Consider the following 12,985-nt stretch of genomic DNA (forward strand, 5'->3'; position numbering starts at 1 on the left):
TCTGCAGTGGTGGTCTTACTCCTTGTTTTCCAGGCCTGCCTCTCTTTTTCTTGCCTTTTCCCTCCCCAGGGTCATCCAGCTCACTGACGCTCATGCTCAGACTCATGGTGTCGCCTTGCCCGTCATTTGACGAGTCCCTGCACAGAGTAAAGCAAATGTTTATTAACACTTGTATGCAAATGCGTATAAGTTCCCATCAGTTGTTCAAGTTGTGAACAACAACATCAAGTGTTTTACTTACTGTAATACAGGAAATTCAGAGTTGATCATGTTGGGTCTTCTGACAAAACTAGGGGAATCTAGAGAGGAATCACCCAGTGATGCCGTGAATGCGTTCTCAATTCTTCAGTTCAGACCCAGAATGCTTCAGAACACATAACCTGAGAATTAAAAGCAAACAGAATCAGACCAAGATCATATGAAGCATAATTATGTGCTTATATATATATATATAAAAAATATAATATAAAAACGTATTTTTGGACATTTATTAGATTATGCCTCAGTAAATATTTAGGCAAGTGAATATAAAAATACATGTACACAATTTTTTTATTTTATTTTTAAAATAAGTTTAAAAAAAGAAGCTATATATAAGATATAAAAATAAAGCTAAATTAATTGCAATTTGAAAACATTTCAAATTAAATTAATAACAAATTAGTAACATCATACAGCCACTAGGGACAGCACTGCCCATGATTTTTCAATAAAACTAAACTCCAGGATCAGGATTACAAATGTATGCAACAACTCAAAATGTAATCATAATACCCACTTATTACAGCAAAATTACATTTGTCTTAATCTCTTACACCTGAGGCTAAAATATTACATTGCATTACATTACATTATACAAAAGAAACACTGCCATTAGGGGGCATCCCAAGCATGGCTTTTCCCTGTTGCTGTGGAAACAGCAGAAACTGAGGCAGACAGGAAGGCTAAACATATTTATGTGAAACGGAGATGGGACATACACGGATCTAAATGAGATCAGACTTTATCTGCACTATTAGATAATATGAAAAGCTAAAATTTTTATTTTAGACAATGCACTTGAATGCATCTTCACAAATGATTTGATCTTAACCAACACAAGATGGCTCCCCACCCCCAGAGGAGACTTTCCACACCGTAGTAATAGATGTTTCTGTGGATACTGAGGATTCAAACTGCTTGAATCACTGTATGCAACCGTGAAACAGACATATGGATGAAGTTCAACAGGAATGCACACTGGAATCCCCTTCATCACAAGATACAGGGTTTTCAAGACCCAACTGCCGTCAGATGGAATTCTAAGTGGACATAAGGAGAAAATAAAACCCCTTACTTTGCATCTGTAACGCTCCCCTCCCCCATACAGATTTAGATATCTCAGTAAATATGGCCCAGGCCGAAACTGGGCTTCTGCTCCAGAAAAAACAAAAAAAGACTATGCAGTTGTGTCAAACTCAACAGCTGACCGTTACCTAATCACACCAGAGATGGGCGGCAGACACATAAAACAAACAAATACTACGTTATTCAGCCACATATATCTCTAGGACAGCAGAAGTGTATACAAGCGGTTTCTCTCTGATCAGTAAGGTGTTAACTAGTATGTTCTGAGGGTACAGCACAGGAAAGAAAATGTAATTTACACCTCAGCGGTGGAGGCTGGTGACAGTGAAGAGAGCTGAATCCTTTTGGGAATTCTACAATATGAATGTCAATGTCAGCAAAATACAATGGAGGAACATTCAGAAGTGCATCTTCAATGGCTCATAGTAGTAAAAGATTTATTTGACTTTTACTAAGATTTATTTATTTGACATTACTTTCACTAAGAGCAGCCAATCTGCAACTACTCTTCCGGTATTTAAAGGTGCAGTGTGGAATTTTTAAAGCATAAGAATAGAAGAACTAAACAGAATTGCAGAAAAAGGACCATTTCCACAAAGGTTTTTCTAAACATGCCAATGCCATTTCCAAACAGGAAGCCCCACCCTAAACTCACGCAACCAAACGTCCTTTAAAGGCAAGCCAGTCACTCGGCAGCCATCTTGGTAACACCCCCAGGTAGCTATTTCCAGTCATGCAAGTAGTTCCTGTCTAATTGAATATAGACCGAAACTGCTTTAAATCCCATTGATTTATTATCATTATCGTATCCTAGCCATATAATGTCTCACTCTGACAATAATGGCACTTGTAGAAATGCTCTTTTCAGTCAGAAATGTTTCCTTTATTCCACCAGCAAAAGTGCCCAACAGCAGGGGTTTAAATAGGTGTTCAGCTAGTCACATGACCTTAAAATGACTGCTCTTATGAAGCGATTCACTGCATGTTAAATAAAACAGGATTAGGCTACTTCATCTACTTCATCTTTCTGAGGGAGAAAATTACTTTTAAGATTTACCTGAAAGAAACATGCATTGCATTACGGCTCAAAACATAAACGGAAGAGATTACAGAGGGGTCGAGACGAGAGTAAATGGTTTTCGCGGGGAGGTCAAATTGGAAAAAGAAGGGTAGATGTGACAGAACTCAATGGCTCAGTGAATGTGCTAATGGGCCTGCAGCTTCTCATCGAGCTGGTAGAGCAAGCAGCACAGATTCATTAGAGTCTGGGGAAACACTATTAAATGAATTGCACTGTATGATGACAGTAAAATGAGGCTATTCTTGGCACTGGCCGTGTGAGATGCTTTTAAATCAGACCAATTATGCCTTTTTCCCTCTGCATCCGATGATGGCAACTGGCTATTTTCATGTTTGTGCACAACAGATTTCTTTCAAATCACTCTGGGCTCTTAGTTGAATCATTAATGGAGTTAAATGTGGAAAAGACACTCTGAATCTCAGTATGCTTCAGTTTGGTTTACATCAGACCCAAACTGCCCATTCGCTCTCTGATATCTCCATCTGATAGCTCTAGCTTTGATGGTTTTATTCGATGAAGAGTGCCTTTTCGTGTTTATGTTACATAATGACTTCTCTTACTGCTAAAACATACATATTACCTCTTCAAGCATACAAACATTATTAAAAAAGACAGCTGAATGACCCAATTTAAGTCAGTCCACAGAAAATTATGTTTTCACAAGCATAAGTAGTTGCGCATATTCAATAAGTAGATGCGCTTATTTATAGATTTAACACCACTGAGAAAATAAAAAAATACAATATATTATTGTTTGGGTCAAAGTCAAATTCTCATCAGAATAAGGTTGGATTCAAAGGTCTGTAACAGTTACAAATTACATAAATGTAACAAAATAGTTACACTTTACATCAGTTGTTGTTAAATTAGTGAATAACATTGGTTTCTGTAGCTCAACTACATCATAGTGCTATCAACGCAAAGGTTGTAGGTTTGATTCCCGCTGCTAAATTGTACCGGTTGAATGCCAAATTCATGAATATAAACACACAATATTGTTCATAAAACAAGGCACATTTCTAATAGAAAACCCTATGTGCACATTTCCCTCTTTCCTCAGCAATGATTTATTCCGCTGTCAGAAAACATTGTGACCTGCCAAATTCTGCCTTTTATTATTGTATTTAGAGATCACATCTTTGGGTATACATCTATACATAAAGATATATTCGCCTATACGAGCACTGGTTTAGACGTGAAGATTGTTTATCCAGATTAAATGAGAATGGATTTATATCTCCATCATCTGTTCATCTCATAAACACTTGCACTAAGGACAGACAGCAGTCTCTAATGATCTGTGAAACACTCAAAATAGCTTGACAATTGCCCTGAGAGTCTGTGAGAAAAGCAGCGTTCGCTCTCATCTTTGTCTTGCACACCCTCGTTCCCATCTCAGGTTGGAAAGAAAACTCAATGTTTTATAGATCAAAATCTGTCTTAAGACATCAGCGTAATAAGGTCTCTTCAAGCGAGTGGGCCGCAACGAAAGGCATTACCAACACCGACTTTCTAAATGATGTAATTACATGTGACTTGTCAATGTGGAATTCTGCCTTTAGCTAGATGACATAAAAAAAAAAACCTTGTAGATTTGTGTAACATTGCTTGTTTAACCTCGAACACTCTAGCTACTAAAATTGCTCATTTTTACACTGTGAAATATCTTAAATGAACCAGGTCTACATAGAAGACATACGTTCTCACTGCCCGCAGAATTCCACAGAATTTGAAGAGCTGTTACTCAAAGTTTTTAACATTTCCTTCCCCTGGAATGTTTATTTATTACACATTTTGGATACCAATAGGAGCACAGTAGTTTCATTTAACTCTTTCTACTATATTTTAAACCATTCCTCAGGTTTATTTCACCCCAAAATCAGCATTGAAAATGCGGAAAAAGTACCAGCCAATTAGAAAATGTGTTGGGAAATGATTCAACTATACAAATTACAGTGCTACATATTGCAGCTAAATATACAAAAAAGAGAAAATGGTGTATATAAATGCAGTGTAATAATTATGCTATTATGTTACGAGTTGTGGGTGAAATCTGGCATTTTAGACTATGATTTTTATGTGATAGCTTTGGCTTGACTAAGCTCAGATTCAGAGAAAACGGATTATGAATAGGCTATCATCCACTTTCAGGGTTAAAGGGTTTAGTTATAAAAATAAAAAAAAGAAACTTGTGATATTTTACTCACCCTCATGTTGTTCCAAACCAGCATGACTAATCTTTTCTTTTGTGTTCCAGGTTTGGAACAACATAAGAGTCAATAAATAATGATGACAGAACGTTCTGAATTGTTTTGCTGAACTATCCTTTTAATGCATTTCACCTTTGTAGGATATACAGTCAATTCTAAAGTGAATTACATACTCATTATACTAAAATAAATAGTCAAACCAATGTTTGCTTTTTATGAGATTGTACCATGTAAGCAAGTCTACTATTTAAACAGAGGGATATTTATTAAGCATATAAACTTGTCATGAATATACATGCACACGACTAAAGAAAATACTCGTTCAACCCCATGCATGAGAAATCCTTCAGATAGGGATAAATGTTCAAAAGCCCATACACATGCTGAATCTGCATTCACTTCTGTAATTAAATCCATTCATTCATCCCACAGGTGATGCGATTTTTCTCATCTCTTAAAGCAACATTCATTGATCTTCATAACACAGCCAATAAAATTCCAAGATAAGAGCATATGACCGACAGTGAGGGTGTTTCCATGGCAACAACGGCCTCCTGGAATACATGTCACGCATCTAAATTGCTCGCCAAAAACACCCGCACAGGAGAGGGCATAATACTACAACAGAAAGGTGAAGTCACACTATTTTAATATTAACTATCCCAACCGTTTCAAGATGGTTCACGTCTGAAACAAAGCTGATGACAATCATAAAAACATTCACTGGTATAATATTCATATAAAAACAGTAAATGCTCATTTTACATACACACCGATATACACACAAACACTGAATAATGCAAATAGATGAATGACCAAAGCAGAAAGGTGATATCTATGCTTGTATAGTGTACTAAGGAGAGCTTTTCTCTCTGTATGTGGTTCTCCAGAGGGACAAAGCCAAGGACACCAATTGCTACGGTCCTTAATGTGGGATTTCTGCCTTACAGACTATAAAAGTGAGAGATAATGAAATCAGCACACTTGAGCCGAAGCCTGCCAAGAAATGGGTTTGAAAGAAACTCCATCAAAGAAAACAGACTTGAGAGAAATCCCAAATTTAAGTTAGCCATAGTATTGAAGCTGGGATTTAGGTTGTTTTGAAGTCTATAATAAGTCCTCCAGGGATAAATCCTAGTCTATTGGGAAATCAACCATTTTACACTTTACACAAAGTCTCCCTTGTCTACGCCAAGATGTATAGATAGAATTACAAACCACAGCCTTCATTTGATGCATTTAAAAAGCCATCAGGTTCCTGGCAACAGTGCAAACAGAAACACTTACACGCAATAAGACTAATGTACTTCTAAATCCAATAATATCTTAACAAATAAGAAGCTATGAGGTTGATTGGACTTTTAGATACTAAAACGATCAGCATTTAGCACAACGATTACACACCTGTAGTGCAATGTCATTATGCTTTTACCAAGAGTGTGTTAGGCATGTAAATGGACTACATCGAACACTAAAGTGTCAAAGCCTTTTTTTATACAAATGTGGGTTTCTTCAATCTTCAATCGTATGAAAACCTCACCCTAACAATCTCAGATCAAAGGGCTAGTACCTTTCTGGCTAACTTTGAAACTTTGTCTTGCAGAAATTCTAATGTTGTACTATTCCTCACGCCTGCCAAAATGTTATACAAGTAAACAGAAACTTGTATGTACATACCAAATAAGGCTGATGATGACAAATGATAGATTACTTACACTTTGACCAATATATTTCCAAAAACTTGGAAAGCTCTTGGAAGTTACTGCGTACGGATTCATTCAAAATCAGATTAATTCACAAATGCATCATTCAGCGTATCAGGAGAAAATTAATTTAAAATAATAATTCTGTCGCATATCAGAAAATATTACCCACTGTCGCAGAGTAATAAACATTTAAGATTTTATTAAATCTCAATTTAATTAAAAAGTCCTTTATATTTCCAGGTTTTCCATGACAATGGGAACAAATATAGTTTGTGTGTGGAATATTGCCTGTTATCCAACATAAGACCACATACATGTATACATAGACATACATGTTAACCAAAAACTCTACATCTGTCGAATTATGCAAACAATGTCATCTTATCTCTTAAATGGTATTTGATGCCACCACGTTTCCTCAAAAAGCAAAGTGTAGCACTAACTATCGTGGTTCAGTGCTGAATCAAGACTCAGAAACTGCACAAACAACATTTGGATAATGCTTGTTCAGTGCTTACTCAGCGGCACAGTGAGAATTTACAGACACCTGCCAACATATCACCTTAAAAAGCAGAACAATCAAAAAACTAACTGTGTTCACATTGGTGCACGGAAATATAAATGATGGGTAAACAAGATGATATCTCACATGATATCAACAGTGTTCATTCAGTCTGAACAGAGGAAATTGCCATCTGTGACAACCTAGCTAGCACAGTTGTTTTTACAAGTTACATCACATATTATGAACATGAGGAATGACTCATTAAATTTCCAAAGTGGTCAGTGAGCATGTTATGCTATTCAAGAAGTTAAGCAACCATAGTTTCTCTCTCTCTCTTTGTCAGAATGTAAATAAAATATTATGCTTGGAAGTATTTCATTGCTCAGATTAGTAAACAAATGCCAGCTATAGTGCTAGCCTAACTTTGGAAGTAGTGTCTAAACTCTTCTGTTTATGTATATGTAAAAAAAACACCTTCATGAACTAGCTACCGGCTAAATCAATGTTTTAAGAGAAAATGTGACTAAGAAATAATAACTGAGCTTTGAATCATTTCACATAACGTCACGTAAGTTAACACTGTTTCCTCTCAGATGTCTAACATTACTTATCGAACTAGTTTCAGTCAAAAAGTTGTGGTGTTTATCTTTCATGACCCAAATTACTAAACCAACACCAGTCTCCATCCCTTAAGTCAATAAAGCATAATATTCGTGACAACTCAAGGAAGTGTGTGGAACTGGACAAACTTAGCAGCAAGTACACAAATCAGACATTACATCCAATCTAGTAGCGACCTGCACGAGCGCATCAGAGAACAACAGCAGTCGAGAGTCTCGCGCGCCTGACTGACTGTCTGTCTGCCTGCCTGTCCGCGTTCATGGCGGCAGGAAGACATAATGTCACACTCGTCCCGGCAATAACACACCAAATCACATGCGCTTCAGCTTATTAAGATAATATAGCCAAGAGTGAAAGGGAAGACAGTGCCACCAAGGACAGGGGGCATGTACACACACACACACATATACACACACACACACTGTCCTTCGAGAATTGATCCCATCCCCCCTACACGCACACACATATACACACACACACACGCACGCACGCACACACACTCACTCCCTCTTGCATGTCCTCCATCTTTAATGCAAGCTCGATTTACGCAGTGAGCGCGCACCCCACGGAAAGATTCAGATTCAATTGTTGCAAAACTCGTACAAACTCACCTCAACCGCTATAAGGGGTCCTCCGGGACACACGTCAGTAATAATTGGCGCGATTAATTCGCCAAATAGTTTATGTTTTTATATTGTAAATTAGACCTGAAGCAGAACCGCGCCTTTCCTGAGAGAAGCAATCCTAAACTGCCATCTGGCGGCTTTTACCGCAACGAAATGGCGCGATGGGAGTCTGATCTGAGGTCGCCTCCTGGTGGACAGAGGATATTTTTACACAAAGCAAAAATAAAAGCCGTTTTTGGAAGAGATAAAGAGATAAAGTTTACTGTGCTGAGATCGTAGATGGCCTATTTCACGCAAATGTTGCCTTTTGTATCCCTCATGACCAATTGTGTTACTACAGGTATTTGTCTAATCACATCAATACAAATACAGTAACTTTACATGTATTTTTCACATCATTTTCTCCTCTTTGGCCTGTAACTTTTTCTTGCGTTATTTTCTATTATGTACATTTTAAAAATACATAAATATGGAAATAAAAGCTAGCATGTTCCATCTCTCTGTGTTTTACATTGACAATATTTTATTAAACGTGTATTACGAATATTTTAATTTTATTAAAATGTATTGCAACACGTTGTCTTTTCTTGTAGATTTTTTTTAATCATAAACACGTTTTACTTTAGAATTGTCTTTTAAAAATGAAAACATTTCATAGAATGTTTACATATATAAAAATATTTTATATTATATAAACAATTTTCCATTTTGTGAAGACCATTTCAGTAAAAGGCAATATTTTCCTCTTGAGTATTTTTTTCCCTTATTGAGGGCACAGACAAACATGCTTTTCCTTCTATTTATGTCAAATATTTTTATTGAATTAATTTATTTAAATAAACAACCCCATATTAGCTAAGCATTAAACAATATTTGACCCTCAAACTGCACATACAACAAACTCATACTTAACATAGATTTAACAAAACAAAAAAACTGTTCTATGACATTGAAAACAAACAAAAAACAGGAATTCACCATATATTTTTTAGTGATATTTTGTCCTGGTTAATTTCTGACCCTGGTTCACATCTCATCTCTCACTATTACAATCTGTCAAACATATCTGGGATGGTGGTTAGGTTGTAAAAACATATGTAATTTTAATGACTGTTCTTGCATATTTTTTTTTAAACAACTAAAATAAGAAGGTTTGAGAACAACAACACCTTTAAGAGATCAGAATTCCTTTTTGGCCAATATCAGTATCCGTAGTCTATCTCAACCAACCGAAAAATCTTGCAGATGAAACGGAAGCAGAGAATCTTTCAATACAGGCCAGACCGTCCACTCAGACACACATGAGTCACATGCTGCTCAGTGAAGATCCTGATTGGTTACATTCCTTTCATAGCTGTAGTGATACCAGTGGTGTCTTTACAAAAACACCAACATCAGTCAATGTAAATTACATATATAACGCATCAAATCGTTGTTGTTTTGTTTTTTTTACTTCAGTGTTTTTCAAAATAAAATAAATACACATAATAAAACTTGAACACAACGTGTAAAATGAAGCCACTTTAACATGCATACATTAGTTGTTAGCTTGTTTCTACAAAATGCAATCAAACAGATGGGAACTAGTGATTTACATAGCTTTAAATTTAAGCACATTGTACGTTCATGCAACACCATAACCGCACAAAAGCGAAAACTGTAACGTTTTAATTTGATCCACATTCCATTTGGACGACAGAGCGGGCACAATTCGTTGCGTTATGCCGCCCTCTATCGACAGCGCTTATTGAACTGCAGCCAAACGCAGGTAGAACAGCCGTTGAGTTACTGAAAGGGCCGCAGTGGAGAGTGGGCGGGCTAGTCAATAAAGCGGCTCTGGCGGGAGTTCGCGGTGCGGTTTGGCCGAGAGAGTGAAGCTCAACTCCGGACACAAATACACGGGGAGGGAAGAGGCGTGCGGTTCCGTTCTTTATCATATCCCAGTTTAACTAGCACGTACAGTTATACTTAGTCGCATTTCTCGCACTGCGATTCTAGACGTTTTGAATAATAGCACACCTTCACTCTCGCGTTGTTAACATCTCGGCAACAAACGTTAGCCAGTCACTTAAACATCACCAAACAGACCTTTAAAGTTCACTATCAGGCCTGATACAGAGGAGCTGGTGGTATTTGGAGGCTTTTGAACGTGCTGTGGTGGTTTAAAAGTTTCCTGCACGGATTCGTGGATTTGTTTTTCTAAGTTTTTGTTCCGTGGAAGTCAGACGCTCGGGCCCGCAAACAGTCTCCCGTGCGCGGAGAGCAGATACAGGTGAGTAGAAGCTCATGCGAACGATTATTGCTCTTTATTTAAGCACATAATTCATCCCTGTATAGTTTCAGACAGTCATTTGGTCCAGCTGTGAATATCTGGGGTGTTTATTCCCCTTTTGAAGTTAGCAACTTGCGCTAACTGTTCAGGCTAGCTATATTACTTCTCAATATCTGCCAGTCTTTAGCATGTAGGCTAACACACACACACTTATTGTTTTTCTGTTTGAATGAGCTCTTTGACGGATATTTAACATTTTCTGTTTGGTAGTTGAATTTAAGAATTGAAAAGTTTGTGTTTGATATGTTCTTGCGCTGTTAACTTTATAGTTAAGGAGAGTTCGACTGATTCGGCTAGCAGATGTCCGATGTGTTTATGGGTTTGGCCTGCAGCATTTATGTGCTTTGACATATGGATAGAGGTGATTTGACATCTTCAGTGCTTTCGGATCTATGCAATTTCTATCATAATTTAGTCTCATGTGGTTATTGCATGTCGTTTTGTACCACAGCATTTCATATTGTCGTTTTAGATGGTAATGCTTTGCGCTCATGTTTACGTACTGTCATAATGTAAACATTCCCCATGTGTCATTTGAAAGGTCTGTCTTGAGTCAGCTTTTGCGTTTGACAGATCAAAAATGTATGTTTTTATATCAGCATGATCAAGCAAATACTAAATAATAATTTACCCATGCATGCATCATTCATTCAGATTTTAAAGTGCATTTAAATATTTTAGTTAAGCAGTATTAGTTTGGATAAATGCATTGCTTTTTGTTTACCTAAAATGCCTATATAATTTTTTAAAGAGTTGTTTTCATTATAATATAGATGCTTTTTACTCATAGATTTGCTTTCTTGCTAGTAATCAATTTGAGATGTCTTGAATTTCAAACAGTTTTCAGTGGAGTTCCTTTTTCAGCATATTAAGAGTTTGTAGGTTTTGATGATGTTGGCTATTTCAGAGATGCTTTCCACAGTAGTTATACTGACCAGTCAGCTCTACGGTACAGATTGAATAGAGAGGAGAAGAAAAAAACATCAGATGGTTTAATTTCAAGCAGCCTTTGTACATTTTGTCAACTAGGAGTAGAAAACCAGAGGTTTTGCTCTTGATGTTTGTGGAGTGGTTTAATACCATAACATTTAAAAAATGGTGAATAACATTTTATATACACACACACACACACACACACACACACACACACACACACACACACACACACACACACACACACACACACACACACACACACACATATATATATACATACATGCATACATGCATGCATACATCAAAATATAGCCTTGATTAGCATAAGAGACTTTATTCAAAAACATAATTAATAAAAAATCTTACCAGCGAACGGTAGTGTGTGTGTACACATTATTGTTCGCTGGTAAGATTTTTTTAAAATTATGTTTTTGAATAAAGTCTCTTATGCTCATCAAGGCTATATTTTTTGGATCAAAAATAGGCAAAACATAATATAACGTATAATAATCAGAAATATTTGAATATAGTTTAAAATGTAATTTATTCTGGTCATGACTCATTACTCCAGTCTTCAGTGTCACATAATGATCCTCCAGAAATCATTCTAATATGCTGTTTTGCTGATCATTTTCATATTATTAATGTGATTGATTAACAGTTTTGCTGCTTATTATTTTTGTGGAAACCGTGATGCTTTTTTCATTATGCTTTAAATAGAACATTCAAACCAACAGCATTTATTTGAAATAGAAATATTCTGTACCATTATTGACGCCTTTATTGTCACTGTTTGATCAATTTAAGGCATCCGTGATGAGTATTAATCAAATAAAATACAAATATTATTCACCCCAGTGGTATAGGAATGGTATAGTAGTATTACAAAATAATTTTGTATGGTAGGAATTATTATAAATAACTATAAAGCGTAAATGGTTAGCAATAGCAGTGTCAACTTTCCTGCTTGGTGTCATTTTAATGTATTGAATATTAATCTGTGAATATTGGTGATTCCTATAACAAATTGCTTGTGATGCTCCCCATTTGTAAGTTGCTTTGCATATTGTCAATTAAATAGATTTTTGTAATCGATTTATGTTCTTTGTTTCGTCATCCACAGTTCCCTGGTGGTCTGGAGAGCTCAATAAACATTTTATATTATTAATGGGATGGATTAACAGTTGTGCTGCTTAATATCTTTGTGGAAACTGTGATGCTTTTTTTCAGCATACTTTAAAATAGAACGTTCAAACCAGCAGCATTTATTTGAAATAGAAATATTTTGTAACATTATTAACATCTTTACTGTCCCCTTTTGATCAATTGAATGCATCCTTGCTGAATGTTAATAAAATGAAATAAAAATCTTATTCACCCCAAGAAATAATAAAAAAAAATGTTGTATTGGAATTATTATAAATAATTGACATACGGTGTAACTGGTTTGCAATAGCACTAGCTGTGTCAACTTTCTAGCTTGGTGTCATTTTAATGTATTGAATATTAATCAGTGAATATTGTTGATTCTTATAACAAATTGCTTGTGATGCTCCCCAGTTGTAAGTTGCTTTGCATATTGTCAATGGAATTGATTTTTGTAATTTGATTTATGTTCTTT

General features: G+C 36.1%; 1 protein-coding gene across 1 annotated transcript in view; it reads right to left on the reverse strand.

Moving 5' to 3' along the window:
- stag1b (STAG1 cohesin complex component b) overlaps positions 1-8,250 on the reverse strand; it is a 28,688-nt gene extending 20,438 nt beyond the window's left edge. The window contains exons 1-3 of the mRNA XM_079806931.1: positions 8,082-8,250; positions 242-380; positions 20-137 (exon numbers count right to left, since the gene is read on the reverse strand). Coding sequence (XP_079663057.1) covers positions 20-137; positions 242-270 — 147 coding nt within the window. The 5' untranslated portion in view covers positions 271-380; positions 8,082-8,250. The remainder of the gene's footprint in view (positions 1-19; positions 138-241; positions 381-8,081) is intronic.
- Between the last annotated feature and the right edge of the window lie 4,735 nt (positions 8,251-12,985).

The sequence above is a fragment of the Gobio gobio genome (genome assembly GCF_949357685.1).
Source record: "Gobio gobio genome assembly, chromosome: 23".
Lineage (NCBI taxonomy): Eukaryota > Metazoa > Chordata > Actinopteri > Cypriniformes > Gobionidae > Gobio > Gobio gobio.